The sequence below is a fragment of the Dermacentor andersoni genome, chromosome 9, assembly GCF_023375885.2.
Source record: "Dermacentor andersoni chromosome 9, qqDerAnde1_hic_scaffold, whole genome shotgun sequence".
Lineage (NCBI taxonomy): Eukaryota > Metazoa > Arthropoda > Arachnida > Ixodida > Ixodidae > Dermacentor > Dermacentor andersoni.
The window spans coordinates 1,270,426-1,297,471 of NC_092822.1; the positions used below are offsets into that span (position 1 = coordinate 1,270,426).

Consider the following 27,046-nt stretch of genomic DNA (forward strand, 5'->3'; position numbering starts at 1 on the left):
AGGGCATGGACATTACAGCGCTACAACTTTGTTGTTCGCTATCGAAAAGGGAGCACAAGCGTGGTGGCCGACGCCCTGTCGTGTGCCCCTGTTTCAGTCCCAGACACTTTTGACCGGCACCCCTCAGCGACAACACGTCCAAACGAAGCCAGCGCCCTTGTCTCCAACAGCGCAAACGGAGTGAGTTCCGGCGGCAGTGTGGCCCTTAAGCCGCCGTTGCCGGACGAAAGTGCGTACCTGCTGGACCCTGTAACATCCATGGGTATTGCATTCAGCAGACAGGACCTGCTGGAAGCTCAGCGGAACGACCTATTTTGTCAGCAAATCGCTGACGAGCTCGGAAAAGAGCACAGCTCCGAAAGGGAGTGAGGTGGCAACCCCGATGGGCACAAATTGACAGCTGGTATCTGCTGGATGCTGATGGAGTGCTCCTGCGCTATGTCCCATCTGAGGAGGCTCCTCATGATTCCTTTAAGGTGGTGATTCCCCGTAGTCTACGGAGGGCCACTTTGAGCTATTTCCATGACTCGCGGTTGGCCGGACACGCGAGTGGCCTAAGACTTACCTTAAGGAGGTATGTTAGGGTAAATGGTACATGTTAGTTGTAACGTAATGTTTTAGAAACGGCTGCAGATATTCGCATCAAATTTCACACGCTTACAAAAGATGCTCTAGGGTACAACACGAGACACTTTGTGTCTAGATGGTGTGCCTTTCCTGTGGCCCACTCCCAAAATTTCGGGTGTGTTTATTTATTTGATGTACCTTTTCTCTGCAACCACGCAGGGGAATGTGATGATATTACACAGTGTTATTCTAAATCCTCATAGGCTATATCTGAACTAAAGATATATCCACTTTGGAGTTCGCACCCCAAAAAAATAATATCTCTGCTTGCACAAAGCCACAAGGGGGTTTCTTGCAGTGTAACTTTTTCCAGTGTTATCATTCATATTGCTACGGAACAGTATTTGCAATGACGAAGAGGTGAGCAGTGAGAAGATGACGACGACGATTGGAGGCTAGCACGGGCTGTTGCCTCTTGGCCAAGTGCGACATATTTCCTTGTAAATATTGCCGCGACGCCACCTGTGCCCAACAACGTTGACGATGAAGACGACGACCTCGTGTGCGCAAGCGAGGGTGCTAGAGAAGAAGAAGCCTAAACTGAACGCTTGTTCTAATTGTCTAGATTAAATACTGCTCTCCGCCTTTGTCTCAAGTGAGCCGTGGCAATATACTTGTATATAGCTTTTCGTCTGTGTCTTCCTACGTAACATATCTGGTGGAGGTGGACGTTCCCTGTACCTCGTCACAGAGCTTCGCAGTGGACGGTACATCGAGCCTTCCTTCATGGCTCCCGGCGATGACAACTCAAATCAGCCACCTCCAAAATCTGCTGCCACTTTGACGACCTACATCACTCTCCCCGCTCCCCGTGATCCTGGCATATTCTCGGGCAAAGATGGGGAAGACGTCGAGGACTGGATCAGCCTGTACGAACACGTCAGCTGCAATAACCGGTGGGACCCTACTATCATGCTCGCCAACATAGTCTTTTACCTCGGTGGAACACCTCAAGTTTGGTTTCGGACGCACGAAGATGAGCTCACCAGTTAGGATTCGCTTAAGCAAAAGCTCCGAGACTTGTTTGTCAACCCACACGGTCACCAACTTGCAGCGCAGAAGGCGTTATCTAGCCTTATGCAGACGTCAACGGAGCCCTACGTCACATACATTCAGGACGTCTTGGCTCTGTGCCGCAAAGTTGACGCACATATGACTGAGTCTGACAAGGTTTCCCACATCCTCAAAGGCATTGCCGATGACGCCTTCAACTTGCTCGTTTGCAACAACGTAGCGACGGCGGATGCTGTTATAAAAGAGTGCCGCCGCCTGGAACTCGCCAAAAGCCGACGTATTGACCAGCATTTTGCCCGTCTGCCCAACACCCCAGCGACATCTTCCTGTGCCGACACTCCTCATCCCAACAACACTGCCGATGTTACCAGGATCATCCGGCATGAGATCGAGGCTGCCTATCCGGCTGCCTTCGACTCCAGCCCCCCCCCAACGCACCTGCAGTCATGGTTTTCCTGATCCAGACAGTTGTTCGCCAGGAATTCACAAACATAGGTCTTCACACCATTTGCTCGGCCCATCGCCCTGATTGATACCCACCCGGCTTCTTCGACTCCCCCCCGTCCCGCATCTTATTACCCACCACGTTTCCACGACCCATCTGAATGGCGCATTGCTGATGACAAGCCCATTTGTTTTCCCTGCCGTGGAATCGGGCACATTTCTCGGCACTGTTGCAGTCGCTGGAGTTCCCCGACCCGGTCTACTTATACTGCCTACTCTCGCCCCTCAGGTGGCCCTTCTCGTCCCTAGCCGCACGCTGCGATAATGCCGCCCCTATTCTCGTTCGCCTTCACCCCAACGACCACAATCTCGCTCTCCCCAGCCCCGTCGCTCCTTTTCGCCGACTCCCTTCGGACGCTGCTCTCAGCTGGAAAACTAGACGATGCAGCGCCTCGAGGTGATGCTGCATTGCTCCCTACGCCGCCAAATCTTCTACTGACGTTGCCCACTCATCTGAACCTTCTTGACGTGCAAGTCGACGGTGTTTCTGTATCTGCTCTTATAGACACTATGGCGCATTTGTCGGTAATGAGCGCTGACCTTCGTAACCGCCCGAAGAAAATATTCACGCCCGCCACGACGCCTGTTGTACGTGTCGCCGATGGCGGTATAGCCCCTGCAATTGGTATGTGTGCCACCCGCGTTTCCTTCGCCGATCGCTCCACTATCGTGCTACTCACAGTCATCGCCCACTGTCCCCACGACATCATCCTCGGCTTAGACTTCTTCTCCACACATTCTGCTCTCATCGATTGTTCCGTCAGTACTCTCCGCCTTGACCTGCCTGTTCGGGATCCCGCTGAACCCAGCCCGTCGCCTCAGTTCCGTCGACTTCGTTCGCTTGCCACCTTCGGCACTGACTTACGTTGACTTAGTGTCATCCCCAACAGTGCCCGACAGTCACTACATCGCGGCGCCTAGGCAATACGTCCTACTTACACACGGGATCACAGTACCTCATACAGTTTTATCTATTACAGCGAATTGCGTCTGCCTGCCAGTGGTCAATTTTGGCTTGACAACAGAAGTGCTGCCACACGGGATGTCCCTGGCCCAGCTTTGCTCATTAGAGGATCACTCAGTAGCATCTATTGCAGTAGACGACAATTCAGCCGATCCTCCTCTACCATCGCGATCGGCAACTTGTACCATCGCCGACTTACAGAAAATGATCGCGCCCGACATGCCGTCCGAGCACGCTTGCGAGCTCTACCGCGTTCTGTTTTCCTACCATGATATTTTTTACTTTAACGATCGTCCTTTGGCCCAAACTACAGCTGTTAAACATTGCATTAATACCAGCGATGCCCCTCCTATTCATCGCCGCTCGTATCGAGTGTTGCTGGCTGAGTGTCAAGTTATTCACGCAGAAGTTCGCAAGATGCTTGCCAAGAACATTACTGAACCATCATATAGTCCATGGGCGTCACCTGTTGTACTGGTCAAAAAGAAGGATGCCTCATGGCGCTTTTGCGTGGACTATCGGCACCTTAACAGGGTTACCAAAAAGGACGTGTATCCCCTGCCTCGGACTGATGACGCCCTTGAGTGCCTCCACGGTGCTCCCTACTTCTCCGCTATTGACCTTCGCTCCGGCTACTGGCAGATTGCCATGGACGATCTCGACTGCGAGAAGACTGCTAAGACTGCTTTTGTAACACCAGACGGTCTTTATCAATTCAAAGTGATGCCGTTTGGTCTATGTAACGCTCCTGCCACTTTTGAACGCATGATGGACTCCCTTCTTCACGGTTTCAGATGGTCCACGTGCCTGTGCTACTTGAACGACGTTATAGTATTCTCCCCAACGTTCGCTATGCACCTCGAACGCCTCTCGGCAGTCCTGGACGTTTTTTGTCGAGTCGGTCTGCAACTCAATGCATCGAAGTGCCAATTCGGCCGTCGCCAGATTACCGTCCTTGGACATCTCGTTGACGCGAACGGAGTGCAACCGGACCCAGACAAGATCCATGCTGTTACACACTTCCCTGTTCCGAAGTGTGTCAAGGATGGGCACACCTTCATTGGGCTTTGTTTGTACTTCTGCCGTTTCGTGAAAAATTTCGCGGCCAAAGCACGACCACTAACCGAGCTTCTGAAAAAAAAAAAAAAGAAAAAAAAAAACGCCCCTTTCCAGTGTGGCGATAATGAGGCCTCTGCATTCTCGCATCTAATCGACCTTCTCACAACGCCTCCCGTTCTGGCCCATTTCGATCCTTATGCGCCTACCGGAGTCCGTACTGATGCCAGCGGTCACGGAATTGGCGCAGTACCGGCACAACGCCAGCGTGGCAACGACCGTGTTATCGCTTACGCCAACAGGCCCCTCTCACTCTCGGAGCACAACTATTCCATTACTGAGTGTGAGTGTCTGGCCCTAGTTTGGGCGGTTGCGAAGTTCCGCCCATACTTATATGGCCGACCCTTTTCCGTTGTCACAGACCACCACGCACTTTGCTGGTTATGCTCACTGAAAGATCCTACAGGAAGACTTGGTCACTGGGCCTTACGTCTCCAAGAATATTCGTTCTCTGTCACCTACAAATTTGGCCGACTACACAAGGACACTGACTGCCTGTCTCGCTACCCGGTAGACGAGCCTGACGCCGCCGACAGTAGTACCGCCAACGGCATTTTCTCTGTGTCTGCCTTCGCTAACATCGCCGATGAGTAGTACCGAGACCTATCGCTGCGAGCACTCATCGAGCGTCTGCGCTCTACACCTACCGACGCATCCATTCGCCCATATGTCCTCCAAGGCGGCATTCTGTACCAAAGGAACTTCCTCCCTGACGGATCTGATCTTCATGTCGTGCCAAAACGTCTACGATAGATTGCTCTTTGGCATGCATAACACACCCACTGCAGGACATCTTGGGGTAAGCCGCACGTACGACCGCGTCCGCCGCTGCTTCTATTGGCCTGGTCTCGCTCGCTCTGTCCGACGCTATGTTGCTGCTTGTGATCCCTGCCAGCGTCGGAAAACACCTCAGGTGCTACCTGCCGGTTATCTCCAGCCGATCACCGTCCCTGTGGAACCGTTCTTTCGTGTTGGATTAGACTTCCTCGGTCCCTTTCTCACGTCATCCTCTGGGAACAAATGGGTACCTGTTGTGACTGATTACGCCACCTGATACGCTATCACGCGGGCTCTCCCTACCAGTTGCACCACTGACTCTCTTGCGTGACATTATCTTGCTTCATGGCGCCCCGCGACAGCTGCTTACTGACCGTGGTCATAACTTCCTCTAAAAAGTTATCGCCGACATTGTGCATTCCTGCTCCACTAAACACAAGCTGACTACCTCATACCATCCTCAAACCAATGGCCTGACAGAGCGATTAAACCTTACTTTTACCGATATGCTGTCCAAGTACGTTTCCAAGGACCACCACGACTGGAACATTGCCCTTCCTTACGTCACATTTGCCTATAATTCTTCCTGGCACGACACTGCTGGATTTTCTCCATTTTATCACCTGTACGATCGCGAATTGACTTTGCCCCTTGACACTGCACTTCCTCCTGCTGTGATCTTAACTGAGTATGCGCGCGACGCCATCGCCCTCGCCCTCGCCGACCATGCACGCCAGTTTGCCCGTGCTCGACTGACGGACTCGCAAACCACGTAGCAGCGTCAGTACAACGCCCGCCACCGTGACGTACAGTTTTCGCCTGGTGCACTCGTGCTCCTGTGGTCGCCACGTCGGACTTTCCGAAAAGCTCCTTCCATGATACACAGGGCCCTGCCACGTGCTGCGCCAGGTGATGCCTGTGACGTACGAAATTGCTCCTGTGAGTTCAACCTCGTCCTCTACTCTGGCATCTAGAGATGTCGTGCACGTCAGTAGGCTCAAGGCCTACTACACTGCTTCCGAGTCGCTCCGGGACGGCGCTTTTGCCGCTAGGGGTAGTGATACGAAACAGTATTTGCAATGACGAAGAGGCGAGCAGTGAGAAGACGACGACGATTGGAGGCTAGCGCAGGGTGCTGCCTCTTGGCCAAGTGCGGCGTATTCCTTTGTAAATATACTTGTATATAGCTTTTCGTCTGCGCCTTCCTACGTAACAATATCATCAGAGATTCTTTTATTCAGAACATTTACGGCTGGTTGTAGTACCTGTGTACAAAGTTTCACTGCAATCGGATGAATACTTTCTGTGAAAGGTACATTGAATTTGAAAAATTCATAAAAACTGTAATTTGAGAAAAATTATGTCTTATGTTCGAATACTGCTTGTAGATGCTCAAAATGCCCCAGGAGAATACATTTCATAGCTGACTTTGTTGCAGGTGTCTCCAAAACTCTTGTTAGTGTTCTTTTTTGTCTGTCGTCCTTCCTCGCTCTCGGCAGAGTCATAGAATTCTGCCCTGTCAACAAGCTTTTTGTCCATCCTGACGAGGGCAGTATTACAAAACCGACATGGAACAATTCCAAGGGCCTCCAGAACAGCTTTTCGTGCAGAATTATCATCATTGTAGTAGGCTACAGCATTGTTAGTTGCTGTCTTTAATGTATAAGAACTGACAAAGTTTTCTTAGGGCAGCGGCACCAGATGAGTTGGTTGAGCGACTCATTGGTGTTTTGTGTTCGTCCATGAATACATTTGCTCAGAAGACCGATTACCTTTAAAGTTCTCTTTCTGCTCCATTTGCTAGACTATCGTGCCATCTTCTGGGCAAATAACACGTTTGAAACTCGAAACAGTGGTGACCATGACCACATAAGCAAAAGCATGAGTTCGACGTAATAGTTATTCTCTACAAAGGACTATTACGTCCAATTCTTGCTTCGAGTTGTTAACAAATTCCACTTCGCCCTGCCATCTGCTAGCCGCCTGGTTAGCTCAGATGGTAGAGCGGCTGCCCCAGAATGGCGATGGTCCCGGGTTCGAGCCCCGGACCAGGACGAATATTTCATCAGCTGCGATGGTTTTCTTTCGATGAACCCGTATGGGATTCCTTCGTGGCAACTGCTACGATTGGGTGGCTCTCTCATTTTCGTTTAAATAATATTATTTTTTTAGTACAAGTCATTTACTTACCACACATACACATACAATCAAAAAAAGAAACGACACCATAATGAAGAAAACCGCAAATGACAACGATAAACAAACCGGCCTCCGCCCGCCATTTTTAAAGGCCAGGGCGCGCGGCACACTTCGGCGTGACATTTGAACCGCTTTAAGCGGGCGCTCGAGGTTGTGCTTCCGCAGGTTTGTTCCTCATAGTGCAGCTGATTTTTCTGTGCCAAAATTGCAAATTCGATTTTTCAGGGGGTTTACCCTACCATACCCCCTTAAGTTGTGCCGCTCTACGACCTGGCCAGGCATGAAGCGGGATGTACTTCATTATTCTCGCTCATGCCGCGCGTGTCAAAGTGTGAAGCCCCATGCTGGCAAACCCCCTGGCCTCATGCAGCCGATCGAGAGCCAGCTACTCTGGCAAATCGCAGCCTGTGATGTTGTGGGACCTTTCCCAAGATGCCGGCAAGGTCACACATTCCTGCTGGCCATCACAGATCATTTCATGAAGTGGGTGGAACTTTTTCCCCTTCAGAAGCTAACGGCACGCGTCATATGGGACAAGCTGCTCGAGGTATTCACCCGCTTTGGCTTTTCGGTGGGGCTGATTACTGACAACGCATCCTATTTCACGGCCAAGGTGTTCGTCGATGTCTGTGCAGCCTTTGGCATAAAGCACCGCAAGACAACAACTTATCACCCTCAGGCCAATCCCACCAAGCGGATGAACCGAAATGTGAAGCCCTTGCTCACGGCCTTTGCCCGGCAACACAGGGACTGGGACGCCTGTCTCCGCGAGATAGGTTTCTCTTTGTGCACATCGGTGAACAGTTAGACTAGGTACACACCCGCTTTCCTCAACTTCGGGAGAGAGCCGCCAAACCCTATGGATCGCGTTCTGTGAACTGGCAGCGGGGGGCAAGCCGCGGCGGTCCAGTGAACGTTGATGATCTCAAACCTTTCATCGCCAGAAGCAGCAACTGGGAAGAGGAAGAGACACAGTAAGCGCAACAGAGTAGGACGGCGGATCTCAATTTGCACACTCGCCGATATAACTTGCGAAAACGCTCTTAGTCACCGCTTCTCACTGGTAGGCAGAGGGACCTCATTCCCTGCCGAGCTGGCAAGCGGAGAGGTGTGACTGTAGCGTGAATACACGTGCTAAAGTGGAAAAAGGCACTCATTAGCCGAATAAGATGCCTTTTCTTAATGCGCAGCTTCTTCCGAGGGCCGTGGTAAATCAAAGTGAACCGCGAGCCCGCTGGTGTGAGCTGCGAAAGTGGACCTAGCCGTTGCCTTACTGCTTGTGCCCGGGGAACTCTATCCTCCAGTGGCGCTCGAATGACATGAAAGGCACGGTTAGCGTTTCATCGCTGGCCGGAGGGGCGCATGAGGCTACAACAAGCCCAATATGCCCCTTTCTGTGAGCCTCCTCCTTCCCTCTGGCAGCCACCTGCACAGGTGAATGTGCCAGAGCGATGCGTGATTTGGCAAGATGACGGACGCAGTGTGAGCTTCGTGTTCTGTGTATGAACATTGTTGTCGGACTGTGAAATTTGCTGTTGGTGTGTTATTATCATCGGAGTGCGAGCTTAGTTGCTTGATGTGTTAATACATATTATCGAACTGGTGCTAGACAGACGCCTACAATGATCCCGTTCCAACGCGCCTCGAGGACGTCAACCGACTTGTCCAGGTCTCATGGGAGCCGTCACCGCCGCCGCGGGCACCTCCAGTCGAAAGCCGTCCAGGAAGCCACTACGGTTACACTCGCTCCTGAGACCACAGCACGACACGTGGTTCAATCTAGCGCTTCTGCCACCTCCAGATCCTTCCCGTTTGCCTTCATGCTGCCATGTCACTACGTGGGCCTTCCAATCTGGCTCCACAGTGCCACTTTGCTTCGTGTCAACGAAACACTGGAAAGAACAGAGAAAGGTGGAGAACGACATGAACGGGCATGAGATCCCACGCATCTTCCACGGCCGCACGGTATTAGCCATGGTCGAGGCCTCTGGTGGAGCAGTCATGGCCCCTGACCCTTCGGCAGTGTACTGCGGCGTCTGCGGTGTGCTGTGGCTGTGCCGGTCCCATGACTCTAGCGGGGTGCACAAGCTTCACGTGAAGAGGACAGAGCCAGCCACCAGGAAGCCCAGGACGGATCCAGCCACACAGGTGCTGAAGAACACGGGCCCGGACGTCAACACTGCCCTGTTGCGTTCCGTTGTTGGCACTCTCGCCTCGGACCCTGCATTTGCGGCGACCATCATGGCAACTGTTCAGCAAGCTACGGCACTGGCGCCCCTCCACAGCTCTGTCCTTTCGCCGCAAGCTGGAGGCACTGGCACGACTGGCGAGTCTCGACTTCAATATTTTCGCTTGAGGAAATAAAACAGGTCAGACGTCAGCTTCGCCACTGATTCCGGTCGGCTCCCTTATGGGATGGCCCGAGTCTTCAGGAGGGGGGGGGACCCCTTTTGGACCCCTATCTCCTGTTCACGCGCGACTTGGGCCATTCGCCCGCGCGATCGCTAGGGACACACAGTTCCAGCCTTATTTTGGATAGCGTACATTCCCCGCGGCCGTTGGCGCCGGCGTGATGCGGAGCCTGCTGCTTGTGCGCGCGGCTTATGTTATGCCGTGTGTCGCGCTTAGGAACAGTGCCTGAGGAGCGGGCCCCTCCTGCCCTCTCTTCGGCTTCTCTCTCCTTCAGCATTGGAGCTACGCGGGTGCCTTCGCCTGACAGATTGACTTTCGGTGCTCCTGGCTGTCGGACGTGCGGACCCACTTGGTCCTGCGACCCTCTGAGCAAGGCGACCACCTTTCTGTGTGCCGAACCTGTTCGGAAGAGCCAGTGTGGCGGAGCAGACTTCCCGGGAGCTTTTCACCTGCAGTCTGCGACTGCCACTCTAGTGCCGTATTTCTGTATTGTACACGCATTTTGTACCTAACAGGGGATAAACCCCCATTCATTGGCACCGCAGCTGGAGTCGTCTCTATGCCTTGCCGGTGAGTCAGCGAACCCGCCGCGGCGCCCCTTTGCGTGCGCTGCGGAGTGGGGACGAGCTACGTGTCTCCTTAGACCTTAGCTAGCCAGGTCCGGGCACATTAGCCTGAATCCCCACAAAATCGAGTGCGCATTATATTTCTACTTTGTTCAGAAGCTTAAATGTAATTTCTACCATAGTTTCCTTTAGACACCTAGAAAGTCAGTGGGTATTTCATTAGGTGGCATGCCAGATTCTCACAGATACTGCCAAATGAATTGGCGGTGTGTTTTGACACTTTTTATGCAACTTGTTTAATTAGACCCGCCGGATAATTAGATCAATTTTGATGGTCCCATCAGGGTTGAATTAATGCAAGTCGACTGTATACCACTTTATATAAAATGGAGTTGTAAGATTTGCAAGAGCCAGTTGCCTGTTGCCCTCCTTTTTTTGATTTGAAGAGGTCCTGTTACAATGGTGGTTTTAAATGATAATATAAAGCAAGTGCTGTGAAGCCCACAGTTGCCTGCAAAAGAATCTCCATAAATGAAAAAATTTGGTTGATAGCAATTGGTTCTGTCTTACCAGACTCTTGGTTGATTGATTCGTGAGGTTTGTTGTTTCAAAGCAATGCTGGGTCTACGAAAGAGGCTGTCGCAGAAGGCTCCACATAAATTTTGACCACCTGAGTGATGACATGACCGAATTGGTTATTGTTTTTATTGTTTTGCAAAGATCTGCAAAGATCTGAGCAACAATTTTTTTCCCCTTTGTTACTTTGTGAATATGCAAGAAAAATTCGTTAAGCAACACATAAAAAAGGTCTTGATTTTGGCGTAAGAATGTGGCCACAGGAAGATGGAGACAAATTGATCAACGGTCAGTGAACAAAGAGCCTGACAGCACAGAGCAGATGTATCGACAGTAGGACCTGTCAGCAGCCATTTTTATCCACTAACGAATCTCTGATAAGGAATTGCTTACTATTCAGCTAAAGCAGCATTTGTTCTATTGGCATTGGAAAGTAAAATTTAATTTACAACATTCTCTGCTGTGCATATCGAAATCCACGTAACCTAGTGCCATATTTTTATTTAAATCTGTGACAACTGTATAGCAACACTTCGTTCCATAAGTGAATGCAACAGTTGCGCACAGGCCACTGGGCGCACAATGTTATCTCGTGGAGATGGAAGAGACTGACCGTCCTCACTGCCACAGGTTAGTGGACAGTGTGTGTCCCTGATGAGCTGGGTTGCTGGACCACGGCACACGTCCCACAGCTGGGTGCCCTCCCCAAGCAGCAGCATTGCTGGCATTGAGCTGCAGGCCAGCCATCTGCTGTTGAAGTTGCACACACAGACAGAGAGTCACTCTCAGACCAGTCAGAGAGTCACTGCTGCGAACAGGCAAGGCACACACACCTGGGGCAAGTTGCCTGGCCGTGTCACTGGGCTCAAGAAGGGGTTGCTGGGGAACGGCTGCGCCTCTCCAGTCTCCCTGCTGCTGCTCACTGGCATGTGCTGCTGCAAACAGTGAAAAACAAAGCTACAGTAGAAACCGCACCTTCTGCAAAAATAGTGCCCTTTGCCTGTGTTGTCACAGCAGTTCTGGAATTACTTTTGAGATCAGCAGCATGTCTGTTTCTCCCACTTGAGTACTGCCGTCTATTTCTCTTGTTTCCGTCAAAAAGCATCAGATGAGGGGATACATAAAATTTTACCAAAAAACAAGTACAGTGGTGGAACAAACATTTGACCTTTTGGTACAGGTAAAATCCGATTTGGCACACCGATAGACTTTTTTAGCTCAGTGTCCATCCATCGGTATACCTGATATGGTCTCTATATTGACTGAAGTAACTGATAATACTAGCGGAGCTGGCTTTATGCGTATCAATGAGATGTCCAGGCTGTAAATGACTAAACTTTCCTGTTGTTTACAGCACTTCTACTTAAAGCTGCATTTTTAAGTGAGCAAAGAAAGAAAAGTTTATAGAAATAGGTCAACAAAACCATGAGTCCGGGGACATGTGCAGCTCGGCAGCACCGTAACAGGGTTGAGTCAAGTGTACGCACACCACAGTAAATTTTTACATAGCAGATGACCCTGATGTGGTTACACACCTGGCTCATAAGTTCCATAGCTTTTTACAGTTGGTGTTTGATCCATCGACTCATATAAATAATTAGTGGCTGATGTTTAAATCTGACATGTACATCAGTGCCATAAGATAGGTATTCCATCTTGTAAAATGAAAACATTTTCCGAATCTTTTCTTCCACGCACAGCAATTGAGTGGAACCACCTTCCTGCTGACATCGCATCAATCATTGATAACCAACGTTCTCGCGAGGCACTAACCACCATTGTTTAAGTACATGCCTGTTTGTTATTAAACTCACTATGTTGTTCTCTTTACTATTGTATTTTTCCCCCACTCCCCTCTGCAATGCCATTAGTCTTGTGGGTAAATAAATAAATAAATAAATAAATAAATAAATAAATATACTGTCAGAATGCATCGATGAAAAAAACATTGCATATGACCAAAAGGCTTGAATTTCACATTTCGTAAACGCTCCCTGTGCGGCAACACAGCCGGAGTGTTACAACTACTGGCGTGCACCATGGCAGCGGTGGTGTAGCGCAACTTGTGGCAAGATCAGTCTATTCAGAAACTGCACAAATGCTCGTTAGCGTGTTTACTCGATTCTAATGTGTCCTTGATTGTAATGTGCACCTGTTTGTTATGACCTAAATAAAGAGAAGTCCTTTATAATACCACACACCTCATTCTTTCATACAGAAATACAACTTTCATTTGGAAAAGCAAAGATTTACTCCCACTGCACTAAAGTTGCAATATATAAAAAAAGTTGCAGTTTCGCCCGAAAAGCGAAGCATAGATTACTATAGCAGATTAGTAGACAGTAGTAGCACAAGCAGTAGTAGTAGCACAAGTAGAAGCACTAGCAAACATAAACACGTCTCACCCAATGACCGCAGAAACTCTTTATCAAAACGCTGGAGCGAGGAAGTGCAGTAGCAGGAGCGAGGGAATTCACCTTTGTGTGGCCTCTTGCTTCAACGTGAACTAAGCGATGAGAACACAGCGCGGTGTGCCTAGATGCGCACTTTTGTCTCCATTGCAGATCACTTTCAAGATAAGGGCTGCGCAGCCGCGTTGTACATAGCAGCCACTGGTGTAGAACACCTCCTGTTTGCGCCAGTCCCGCACGCAAGTTTCGGGAACTCCGAACGCCCGTGATGCGGCCCGATTTCCATACGTCTTTGCACACGTGATCGCTTTCCTTTTAATTGCGGCATCGTGATGAACTCGCCATGTCTTTGCAGTCGGTACTTCCATGCTGATAGAGTAAATGCAGAAAACTGGAATACGGACGGTGCACTGATCTAAGCGAAAGGAAGCACTGCCTAAGCACCCCTACTGCAGCACATGGAGAAAGCTATGGCAGCTAGGCTTGAAGCGCGTACATGGCGGCCATTTTGCAACGCCGATGGCAATATGGTAATGCAGATTTAGGGTTGTACTCTATTCTAATGTACACACAATTTTTGGACACGTTTTATCAGAAATAAAGTGAGCGTTAGATTCGAGTAAATACAATAACTGTTTCCCTACCGTGCCCATTGGAAATGGTCAGTCTGCTAACAATGGTTTCATACGCCACTTTATACCTTTGACGCCGCTCACGGACACACTGCGCCACCTCACGTATACCAGAAGACTCGCAAAGTTCCCCTATGTTTCACATAGGGCAAGGGACCAAGCAAAGGATGCAGACGCGGCTAACCTGGCTCGTCTTTCTCGCGCAGGTTTTTGCTGCATGCAACGAACCGGTGCCCCTTCAGGAATGCGACATCGGCAAGACCACGACCATTCGCAGGCTCCACTCGCAAGTGGAAGTTGTGCCGCTTGACAACTTTGATATCTTGCGGACTAAAAGAATTGCCTCGAATTTCCTACCTTTTCATATTCTGCATAGAAACATCGGAGCAACATCGTCATCAACCGATCTGACCGGAACCGCCCCTCTAGTTTTCTTCAGTGGGCAAGGGACCAAGCAAAGGATGCAGACGCGGCTAACCTGGCTCGTCTTTTTCGCGCAGGTTTTTGCTGCATGCAACGAAATGGTGCCCCTTCAGGAATGCGAAATCGGCAAGACCACGACCATTCGCAGGCTCCACTCGCACGTGGAAGTTGTGCCGCTTGACAACTTTGATATCTTGTGGACTGAAAGAATTGCCTCGAATTTCCTACCTTTTCATATTCTGCATAGAAACATCGGAGCAACATCATCATCAACCGATCTGACCGACACCGCACCTCAAGTTTTCTTCAGTGGGCAAGGGACCAAGCAAAGGATGCAGACGCGGCTAACCTGGCTCGTCTTTTTCGCGCAGGTTAGTAGGAAATCGAGTAGTCACGACTTTAAGAGCGATTCCAAGGGACCGCAACCAGCCCAAAATGGGCTGGTTGCGGTCCCTTACCCAGGGGTGTTGTGCGAATGTGTCGCAGGCTGTTTTGACTCTTTGTGCTTTATTGTTCTTTTAAGTGGGGACATAGAAATGAACCCTGGCCCTACGGTTCCTGAGCAACTGGCAGTGATTCTAGATAATCAAAAGGCATCTTCAAATGAACTTAAGTCTATCCGGGAAAGCTTAGAATGTCACGTTGTTGAAACTAATAAAAGGCTGGCTTCAATTGAGCAGAAATTGCTGTCATTGCCAGAGACCATACTTAGGGTAGAAGAGTGTGAACGTCTTGTTTCACACTTAACTGGCCAAACTGATTTCCTCCTGAAAAAAATTGATGACCTTGAAAACAGACACCGACGCAATAACTTGATTATATATGGAGTCGAGGAGTTAGAAACCGAGACAGAGGATTCGCTCAGGGATGCTGTTTTGGCAGAAATATTTTAAAGGAAATTGGGAATAAAAGTAAGTAGCCCTGAGCGCATACACCGCTTGGGCAGAAAGCAAACAAATCGAACGTGCCCAGTTGTAATGCACTTTATTGAGTTCAACGAAAAAATGCAGCTTCTGAAAAATGCAAAGAAACTAAAGAACACTGAGTATTCGCTATCGGAGGACTATTCACTCAGAATCCAGAAAATAAGGAAGCAGCTATGGTTGTCTGTTAAAGACTGTCGCATGCCTGAAGATAAAGTGTATCTGAAATACGATAAGCTAGTTTTCAACAAGGTGATGTACGTGTGGGATGAGGATAAGAATGAAAGACGCAGGCTTGTGAGGTCCGCCACAGATTTGAGCGGCGGCACAACACAGGACAATGGAAGTCAGGCTGAACCCAGCAATGATTGAAAGATCACCCGGCGAAGGGCTGCAAATGGGGCATCAAAGTGACAGGAAAATAAAACTTGTCATTTGCAGTTGCTATCTCTTAATGTGCAAAGCATCGTGAATAAAATATCCGAATTTGAAGCGCTCCTTTATGACCTCGACCCCCACATTACGTTGCTGACAGAGACCTGGTTACATGCTGGAGTGTTCGATAATGAAATCGTTCTGCCGTCATACAAAATATTTATGCGTGACAGACAATCCCGAGGGGGTGGAGTTGCTATTGTAGTTAAGGAGAGCATAAACATGACAACTTTGCCGGCTATTCCAGAACACGAAAGCCTCTTCTGTAAAATTGATTTTTATGGCAATTCTATTGTTATTGGTGTTTTATACCGTCCTCCGACGGCCGATCCTGGATTTCTTGAGCAACTCCACAATTATGTACAGCGTTTCCAAGGTGAAAACGTAAGATTTGTCTTGGCCGGTGATTTTAATTTACTGTATATTGATTGGTCAACCATGACGACAATGCGCATGAATCCTAGGCACTCCGAAATTCTTATGAACATTGCATTTTCATGTGGTCTAGCTCAAAGTGTCACTGCCCCTACTAGAATCACTGCTAGTGCAGAACATATTCTTGATTTATTGTTCTTAAGCTCTACTATTACATGCGATTCTCTTGATGTCATGCATGGGCTGTCTGATCACGAGTTGATATTTGCCACCTTTTCCTTTTAAAAGTGTTCTGACAAAAGCAATACTGAGATTGTTGTAAAAGACCTCAACAGGGCGGAAGATGAGAGTATATTAGACTACTTGGAATTGAATCTGGACGGTTTCAATGTTGAAGACAATGTGAATGTTTTGTGGGGCAAATTCAAACAGATTTGTCTTCATTGCATTGCCATGTTTGTTCCCGACAAGGTTAAGAAGAAAAAACAGAACCCCTGGGTTACGAGACATATAATTCACATGAAAAGAAAGCTTAAGAGATTGAGACGCTCAGGAAGGCCTCGAGACTCCGCTATTAACGCGCTAAGTGGAGCACTGAAAACTGAGGTTAAAAAAGCTAAGGACAATTTCTTCACTGTCACCTTAGGCAATTTTCTCAAGAAGCACTGGGGAAATTTTGGAGGTATATAGGGAGCAACAAATCCAGTAGTATATCATTAATGATCAACGGCTCACCAGTCTCGGATGCAAAAGCAATAGCCGATGAATTTAATGGATACTTTCAATCCATATACGCCCGTAAAGATACTGATCTTGTTGCCGAGCCAGAAGGGTTTCTTTCTTCTATGCCCGACGTCATCGTGAGTCGAGAAGGTATTCTTAACTTGCTTCTTAACCTTGATGCCAAAAAGGCCGGCGGCCCTGATAACATTCCTACAGTTTTTTTGCACCGTTACGCAGAATGGATTTCGCACTACTTGTTTGTCATTTCCTGTAAACACGTGTTTACAGGAGGTATTCAGAGACCTGGATTGGGGAGAATTGGGGATAAGAGTTAAGGAGAATACCTTAGTAACTTGCGATTCGCTGATGATATTGCCTTGCTTAGTAACTCAGGGGACCAACTGCAATGCATGCTCACTGACCTGGAGAGGCAAAGCGGAAGGGTGGGTCTAAAAATTAATGTGCAGAAAACTAAAGTAATGTTTAACAGTCTCGGAAGAGAACAGCAGTTTACGATAGGTAGTGAGGCACTGGAAGTGGTAAGGGAATACATCTACTTAGGACAGGTAGTGACTGCGGATCCGGATCATGAGACAAATAATCAGAAGAATAAGAATGGGCTGGGGTGCGTTTGGCAGGCATTCTCAAATCATGAACAGCAGGTTGCCATTATCCCTCAAGAGAAAAGTTTATAACAGCTGTGTCTTACCAGTACTCACGTACGGGGCAGAAACCTGGAGGCTTACGAAAAGGGTTCTACTTAAATTGAGGACGACGCAACGAGCTATGGAAAGAAGAATGATAGGTGTAACGTTAAGGGATAAGAAAAGAGCAGATAGGGTGAGGGAACAAACGCACATTAATGATATCTTAGTTGAAATCAAGAAATAGAAATGGGCATGGGCAGGACACGTAATGAGGAGGGATGATAACCGATGGTCATTAAGAGTTACGGAATTGATTCCAAGGGAAGGGAAGCGTAGCAGAGGGCGGCAGAAAGTTAGGTGGGCGGATGAGATTAAGAAGTTTGCAGGGACATCATGGCCACAATTAGTACATGACCGGGGTAGTTGGAGAAGTATGGGAGAGGCCTTTGCCTTGTAGTGGGCGTAACCAGGCTGACGATGATGACGATGTTTGTCATTTATAATGCGTCCCTAGCTCAGTGTTCTCTTCCGTCAGACTGGAGAGGAGCTCGTATCATTCCCATATTCATGTCAACTGATCGCTTGTGCGCATCAAATTACTGCCCGATTTCCCTGACCTCAACAAGCTGCAAAATATTAGAGCATATAATCTGCCGACACCTGACCGTATTTCTCGAGGATTACAAACTGTTATCAGATGCCCAGCACAGGTTTAGGCGCGGTTTGTCGACGGTGACGCAGCTGCTTGGCACGTGTCATGATTTTGCCCTCGCGATTAATAATAAAGAACAGATCGATGCTATATTTTTAGACTATGCGAAAGCATTTGATAAAGTGCCCCATAATAAATTATTACAGAAACTCTACGCCATCGGATTAAATAACAGGCTTATTGAATTCATTAGGGATTATCTACAAAATAGGTATCAGTATGTCCAAGTTGACAAGTACTGCTCGGAGACTTTACAGGTGACATCAGGGGTACTGCAAGGGTCAGTTCTGGGACCGACCTTATTCCTCATTTATGTTAACGACATTGTGAAAGTCATACACAGTGGTATCAAGATAAAGCTTTTCGCAGACGACTGCGTTCTTTATACCTCTGTTAAATCTGTACACGACCAAACTACGCTTAATAAGACACTCGCAGAAGTTTCAGGCTGGTGCAAGAAATGGGACATGTTCTTAAACGCTGACAAGTGCTTAGTCCTCCGTGTATGCAGGAACAAAACCGTTTTACGATATTCTTATTCTGTAGATGGTATTGTGCTTAAGGAATCACCTGCTGTTAAGTATCTCGGGATCACTATTACAGAAAATCTCAGTTGGGACCTTCATATTGATACAGTCTGCACTAAAGCTTTTAAATCTCTCTGGTTCATTCGAACGAAAGCTTTCAAAAGCCCCTATGAACGTAAAATTAGCAGCATACAAAGCGTTGGTCCGGTCATGTCTTGAGTATGCTTCGTGTATATGGGACCCTTATACAGAAAAAAACGTCGCCAAATTAGAGAGAGTTCAGAGAACCGCGGCTAGATTCATTTGCAACCGATATAAGCGCACTGACAGCGTGACAGAAATGATTGCTTATCTTGGTATCGATACACTTAAAGCTAGACGTACCGAATGCAGATTAATATACTTGTCTTTAATGTGTAACAACATAATACAAATCAACAATTCCAATTTCATTACTCCTCATACTCTGCGCACAAGCTCGCGCTTTGATAATGGAAAAATGTTACAGGAATACAATGCTCGAAATGATACTTTTAAATATTCATTTTTCCCGAAAACCATACGCGCCTGGAATAAATTACCGAAACATATTGTAGACAGTACAAGTGTCGAAGGGTTTCTTACAAACTTGAAAATGCATGGGTAAAGGGTACATACATTATGTTATATGCAGCGTTTCGTGTCTTGATTTATTGTATTTGCTTTTTATTGCTCTTGTGGATTTCTGATGTATTTCTATTTGTGCCAGCTGCATTGTGTTATATGCAGTGTTTTATGTCTTGATTTATTGTATTTAGTTTCTTTTATTGCTGTTGTTCTGGATTTCTGAAGTATTTCCATTTGCACCTACTGCATTGTGTTATATGCACGGTTTCATGTCTTGATTTATTGTATTTGGTTTTTATTGCTGTTGTAAATTTCTGATGTATTTCTATTTGTGTCTATTCCTGCTTGGAGTCAAAAGACTCTGCAGTATTCTTAAATAAAAAATAACATCAAGGAACTGCTTTGCTGCATGGCCTGCCCAACCAACTTAAGGGTCAAAATTTTTGAGCCCAAATAGTTTTCAGGGAAAGTTTAATTTCTTTGCAGATGGTGGTTATTAAACAGTGAAACATTTTGTATATTGATATTTGTACATTGTATATTGTAGCAGACCTCATGTGGTCCTGCTTGGACCACCTGAGGTCTGCAGTATTATGTAAATAAATAATATTCCAGAAATTCTTTAGCCTTTCTTTCTTTTTAGATACAAGCTTATCATTACAAGTGTTGTTTAACTTTATTTTACAATGTTGTGTTTTTCAATTTATATTTTTTATGACTAATCTCATTAATGAAGGTTTTTGCCTTAAAAGTGGAAGTATTCTGCTTTGCTTTCATGTATTACATACAACTACAAGTGAAATAGTGTGTTTTTTTTCTCACTAGGGTTGAGGATTGGGCGAGTTGGTATTGCATTATAGAACTGGTACAGCGCAACATACAAAAAAAGAAACAAGCCGAGGTGGCTGGCCCGGCTTGTTTCTTCCTTTGTATGTTGCATTGTACCAGTTCTAGAGTGTTTTCTTTCTTTTTTTTTTTCACGAAGAAAAGTCCAGTGTAACCTACAAAGAATGGCAATTTTATCTACTGTAGGAAAAGAGTTGAAGTAATGAAGTGTGAAAATTGGTGAAGAACCATAGTGGTGATTACCGTATTTACTCTATTCTAACACACACCCAATTTTCGAGGGCTTATTATGATAAAATAAAATTGCATCTGAATGTAACATGCCGCCAATGCCCCCCCCAAGTTCGCAATCATAAACAAAGGCTTTTGTGATGAAAGTGGCGTGTTGTAGTCATCATTTGCTCTTCGCTGGCCACGGATAACAAGCACACAGGGGCAGTATTCTCAAGCAGTCACGTTTAGAGATAATATTTAAAGCTCTAGTTCTAGAGCTCGGCACAGTGCGAGGAATGCTGGGACCAATTACACTGACACACAAAATCTCTTGAAAGTGATAGTACAGGCAATGTGCAAGCAATTTTTGGGTCCATTTTCTCTGAAAAAAAAGAACACAATAGATTTGGATAAATAGGGAATTACAGAATTTTCCATTTGTCATTATGCAAATCATACCTAGTGAAAATTATTTTGTCTCACTTGGTTTTAATTACTACAGATGTGTGGTTAAAACATTGGCACAACAAAGCAAAGCCTAAACAATGTTCGCTATAAAAAGACTGACCTCTTTTGCTATTAGGCCGACATGAAGTGGACAAAAAAAGTTCGTGAACACCGAAGCATCTGGGGACTATGCACTAACCTGAATCTGTAAGTTATGTGCTACTTCAATGAATTACAATACCTGAGGAAGATGCATACTGCCTCCAGGCATCGATGCAAGCCCTTGGAGAAACACGCTTGGAGTTGTGTAACCGCCACCTGAAATGCACAAGGAGTGTTGTGGCAATCAGGGACACATTCATGTTTCCTCTTTGCCTCCTGTTCATAACTTGAAATGAGAGGCCACTACAGCAGTTTGTGGATGTCCTGCTTATGGGGCCACGTAAGCCGCGTAAGTACCACATAAGTACCACATAAGCCAAAATATAAGCCAAGATATTTTCTTGAAGAAATCAGGCTAAAGTCACCCCTCGTCTTATCTGGCAGTCTTTACCAGAATGAAAGTTGTCCTCTGGCAAGCTAGGGTGCACATGTTGGCAAATACATAACCAAAGCCATTTCAATATACAAATGTGATCTTGTTGCCTTGTTTTCTTGTGTGCGCTCTTCCGACTGACCTCATGTGGGATTTGTTCGTTTTTTCTCTAGTGAGTGACGAGTAGTGACACACAGACAGTTTTCAGCGACATTCAAAATAAAGGTTGTAGACTTTGCTAAAGCAAACAGCAGCATGGCCACTCGGTGCCATTCTGACGTTTCTGAAAAGAACATGCGATATTGGCAGGAAAAGAAAAGAAAACTGTTGGCATCAAACCCATGTAACACATTTCTTGGATCTTGTGCAGTGAATACATCCACAGCTTGAGAGCGCACTTGTGAACTCTGTGAGGGAGCTTCAGGCGCACCCGCTACCGGTGACCTGCAATTGATTCGCCATGAATCTGCAGCGCTGTTGTGAAAATTAATGCGTTCAGGCAATTTGTTTTTCTCTTTTTCACTTCAAGGTAAGGGGTCGCAACCTATATTCCTTCTCGACCTATATGCTGGTCTTTAAGGTAGCCTACCAAGCTGTCCTATTGACCATGCCCATTCTCAACAAGGCTCCAGTTCTTGGCAATGGCTCACATGAACACAGTGGTTATGCTGATGAAGGGAAGAGCGAACTGCTTTCAACATAGCAGGGGGTTCACGTATCACCCAACACCAACTGGTATTTGTGCCATCAGGCTTAAAGTTCCAGCAGTATTTTCAAATGTTCATCAAAAGTTGGCTATGCTCATTTACTCATTGCAAATTGTGTGCAAATTGAGCGCTAACAGTCAAGTGATTTACATAGTGCAACATGTGCTGCATGTTCCGAAAGCCTGTAAATCATGCTACTTTTGTATTGAACTAACTTGTGCATATTACTCTTAGAGGCACTTTTTATGTGCATAAGCACTTCCGTGCCTACCCAAGGTGGAAACGTGTCCATCTGCCCGCCCGTGCGTCACATAAGACAAATTACTACAAAGAAATTAATGTAAAACCAAAATAAAATGAAAAGGAGAAACGTTGCCAGTGGTGATTTTCAACCCTACGACACCACGCTCAGAAACCAAGTGTCTTACCGACTAGGCTAAATACCCATGCATGCTGATGGTGATTATATATCTAAACCATATAAATGTGAGAACCATCTTGATATAGCGCGCAACGGCACGGCACAACAGAAAGGAAGACAAACACAGGCGCAAACTAACAACTGATTTTATTGAAGCCAGACCCACAGGCATATAAATTTGCAAGCTGTGCAGATGCACCGTTACAAGAAAAAATGGAATTCGTCAAACAGGAAGTGATTAAACCAGGCACAAAAGGAATTTCATTTCTGCAATGTACAGTGCAATCAATGTTTCGCTTACACACTCTTGACCTGCTTTTCAGATAAAAAAAATGCCTCTAACGTTCCACAAGCGGTTTTAAGCTTCTCTTGCCTAGGATTTTCATGTTAAGGAAACATGGTTCACAAGTGGGATAGCTACTACAATGGTCAGCAAGATGTGTATTCTCCTTATTAGCTAGATTGCAGAGCAAGTGCTGAAGGTGCCTTTAGGCCTAACCAGCTTCGAAGTGAAGCTGCAGCATATGATGCTTCAAAATCAACTGCTGACAATTGCAAAGTGCACTGTTATGATGCCGATGATGAAAACATCATTTATTGACAAATAAAAAAAAATTGGGTAGGCGCCCAGAGTCCGGGCTCCTATGACGCCTTTGGCGATGACCTGTGCCTGTCGGATCAGTGCGCAGTAAACCTTGGAGGTGCCAATTTGAAGGACGCCTTCCCACTGCTCTGCGGGAAGATATACTATTTGTGGCATCCAGCCTGCGAGCATGTGGTGTGGTCTCGTCGTTTCACATGCAGTGCAGCGCCGGCCTGATGCGGGGTTCGAGTTGAACTTGCCTTGTACCATGGTCCTCATTTGTGCTACAGATAGGACAGTGGCTGTCCCTCGTGGTGAAAGATAAAATTAAGACATCAGTTTATACTACCGGCCAAGGTAGTGTGTGTCTCAGGCTTCCCTAAAAACCCTGTATGACAGCCGCCAGAGACATTTGTTACTCCCCAGGTGCCCTCGTGCTACTATAGCCTCTGTTCTGCCATATTGGTCTCTCCGAAAAGCTATTGTCCCGCTATAACAGTTCTTACAGGGTGCTATGCCTAGTCACCGATGTCACATACGAAATCAAACTAGTTGTCGAGCCAGTGGCGTCTGCACCACCACCCTCTATCGTGCACATTATGAGACTTAAGTGGTACATGTCTGGGTCAGCACTCGTCCAAGAGGGGGGGAGGGGGGGTAGTGCCACGAGACAGTGAATGGGCTACTACTGTCAGGCGGACAAAGACAACGGCAACAAAGTAGCCAGAGGCATGCGAGAGCCTTGCATTTGTCTACCCTGTTACGGTTACAGCTGCTTGTGGCTGCTGTAACCTTGTACATAGTAATAATTTGTAAATAGACGTTATTTCTGTAACAATGTGAAGCAGCAAAGAAAGGCCAAATTCGGGGAGTAATAAAGCTGGTTGCTTAACCTCAGACGAGCTCATGGAAAGCTTACATTGCCAAAAGTGCGAGATTGGGTGCCAATGGGTGACAACGGGACTGTGCTCACAACGTTTGATGGCACTAGCCCACCACAGTGCATCGGGCTACAATCTTTCAATATCAGGGTGCTCCCATACCACACAGAAGTCATGGTTTGTGACACATGCCACCACACAGGACATTGTAAGGAGCAACCCCCTAATGCCAACAGACCATGATGCAACACATGCAGACACAAGCAGCACAAAGACAACATGTCATGGCTGAATGCAATGCCAAAGTGCAGAAATTGCAGAAAACTGCATTTAGCCACTGATCGCGAATGCCCGAAACAAATTGAAGTAACTGAGACACTGCTAATAGGTGCCGCTCAATAGTATGCAATGCCGAATGGGCCGCTACGTTTGCAACCATGATTGCCAGCAAAATTATTGATACATGCATACTGCATGTTTGTTGTGGAGAATGCACGCAGGCGCACCGACGAAGACGACGAACGCTCTTTGGCTCTTGAGCTGTTGGCTGAACTGGCCAGCGTTGCAGTTATCCTCAGCAAATATACTTTGTAAATAGTCTCCAGTTCTTAATCCTTCGTTCGCGTAACATTATGGTGGAGGGTACCATTCCCCGTCCTCGCCACGGAGATCCGCAGCGGCTGCACCGTCCTGCTTGGCACCATGGCTCCCAGTGTCGACACCTTGTTTCCTTCTACTCCTGCAACCCCAACAACAATGTATGTTACGGTTACCAATCTCCGTGATCCTGGAATATTCTTTGGCCAAGATAATGTTGATGTTGAGGACTGGCTCAGCCTGTATGAGCATGTTAGCTGAAACAACTGCTGGGACCCTACCATTACGCTAGCCAATGTCCTATTTTACTTGAACGGAACTCCTCGTGTCTGGTTCCGGACACATGAGGACGAGATCTCTAGCTAGGATGCTTTCAAGGAGAAGCTCAGCAACCTCTTTGGAAATCCCACCAGTCGGCAGCTGGCTGCTAGAAAAGAGCTTGCTACCCGAGTTCAGTTTTCTACTAAATTGTATGTCTCGTACATAGAAGACGTGCTCGCTCTTTGCCGGATCATCGACGAGAAGATAGCCGAGGTTGACAAAGTTGGCCATGTACTCAAAGGGATTGCGGACGACGCATTTAACTTGTTGGTCTTCAACAATATGCCTACCATCTATGTCATTGTTAAGGAATGCCGCCGCTTCGAGCTCGCCAAAAGCTGCCGCATTATTCCACAGTTCTACCGGCTCCCTAACATGGCTGCGACGTCATCTTGCGTCAACCTTACCGCTTCACCACCCTTAAAGGAGCACGTCACACGTATTGTTTGCTGCGAGCTCGAGGCTACAGGTCCTGCACGTTCCATCCAAGCCTACTTGACCCAACCGTTGACCAACCAGCCCCAGCGATCTCTCTCATTCAGGCACTTGCGCGGCAAGAATTTGCAAACCTAGATTTCCCCGCTGCCTGCTCAGTCTCCCGACCTGATGCCCGACCGGTGCCAACATCTACGCCTCATAGCGATCTGTATTCCCCTCCCAAATACTGCAACTCTACCGAGTGGAGAACTCCGGATGACAAGCCCATTTGCTTCCATTGCCTCCGTATTGGCCCCGTCGCTCGCCACTGCTGCACCTCCTGGACGTCTGTGTATTCGAGGTCCTTTTCACTCAAGGATCCTACTGGCCGGCTTGGTCGCTGGGCTCTGTGGCTCCAACAATATTCCTATGCAGTAGTGTATAAGTCGGGCCGATTACATCAAGACGCAGACTGTTCATCCCGCTATCCAGCGGACGAACCACCCGCCGACCCTGACCCTGATACCAACGCTTGCGTTTTCTCCGTTTCCGACCAACGCCATGTGCCACTTTGCGAGCCATCATTGATGGCTTGAAATCGTCTTCTGATTCGTCCCTTCATATGTTTGTATCTCCGGGATGGTGTATTATACCACCACAATGTACGCCTAGACGGTCCTGCCCTACTCCTTGTTATTCCTAAGCACCTCTGGTTAGCTGTTCTCGAAGAACTTCACGATTTACTAACGGCAGGCCACCTTGGTGTCTCTCGCACCTACGACCAGATTCGCCGACGCTTTGTTTGGCCAGGCCTTGCTCACTCTGTCCGGAAATACTTGTGGCATGTGAAAAATACCAACGCCGAAAAACACCATTGACGCTCCCTGCCGGGTGCCTTCAACCACTCAACATTTCTTTGGAGCCATTCTTTCGCATTGGCTTGGACTTGGCCCTTTCCCTCTATCCACGTCTGGCAACAAGTGGGTCGCTGTGGCAACAGATTATACCACATGCTACGCCATTCCCAGAGCGCTTCCAACAAGCTGCGCCACAGATGTTGCAGATTTTCTTTTACACGACATTATTCTGCAGCATGGTGCTCCACACCAACTGCTCACAGACCGTGGTCGGTCATTTCTTTCTAAAGTCATCGCCGACACCCTGCAGTCCTGCTTAACCAAGCACAAGCTATGTCTTACAATCCACAGACTAATGGTCTCGTGGAGCGTCTGAATCATGCCCTAATAGACATACTTGCAAATTATGTCTTGTCCGCCCATACTGATTGGGACCTTGCCCTACCCTATGTCACTTTTGCAGATAATTCTTCGCGTCACAACACTGCTTGTTATTCCCCGTTCTTTCTGTTGTTCGGCCAAGAAGCCACATTGCCACTGGACGCATCCCTTCCATCCGCCACAGCAGAGACCACCAGTGAGTATGCACTTGACGCCATCACCAGGGCAGCCCAAGCAAGCAAAATTGCCCGTGCTCGCCTCCTGACCTCCCAAGAGAAGCAACGGTGTTTGTACCATCGCCAACACAAAGACGTCCACTTTTCACCTGGATCTCTGGTACTCCTGTGGTCTCCGACTCATCATGTTGGCCTGTCAGAAAAAGTCCTGTCTTGGTACACAGGCCCATATCGAGTGCTGCATGCCGTGACTCCAGTTACGTACGAAATCACCCCAGTCAGTACCAGTGCTTTATCTGCCCCGAATTCCAGTGATGTGCATGTCGCACGCCTCAAAAACCATATTACTGTCCAGTTGTAACCGATCTTTAGACGCCCCGGGACGATGCTTCTGCCGCCGGGGGTAATGATACATGCATGTTGAGCGCTTCTTGTGGATGATGCACGCAGGCGCCCCGACGAAGACGACAAACCATATCTGGCTCTTGAGCTGTC

At 47.5% G+C, this 27,046-nt stretch overlaps 1 protein-coding gene across 5 annotated transcripts in view; it reads right to left on the minus strand.

Annotated features, from left to right (window-relative positions):
- Positions 1-27,046, minus strand: part of LOC126526910 (stromal membrane-associated protein 1) — a 173,212-nt gene that overhangs the window by 22,713 nt on the left and 123,453 nt on the right. Inside the window, exons 8-12 of one of the 5 annotated variants that reach the window (XR_008611587.1) lie at positions 20,917-20,993; positions 11,589-11,690; positions 11,369-11,505; positions 8,023-8,154; positions 5,813-5,918 (exon numbers count right to left, since the gene is read on the minus strand). Coding sequence is in view for 3 of the 5 variants with exons in the window: in XM_055068415.2 (XP_054924390.1) it covers positions 11,374-11,505; positions 11,589-11,690; positions 20,917-20,993 (311 nt within the window). In the remaining 2 variants the exon portion in view is untranslated. The remainder of the gene's footprint in view (positions 1-5,812; positions 5,919-8,022; positions 8,155-11,368; positions 11,506-11,588; positions 11,691-20,916; positions 20,994-27,046) is intronic. The other 4 variants (XR_008611586.1, XM_055068417.1, XM_055068416.1 and 1 more) reach the window with 4 other exon arrangements.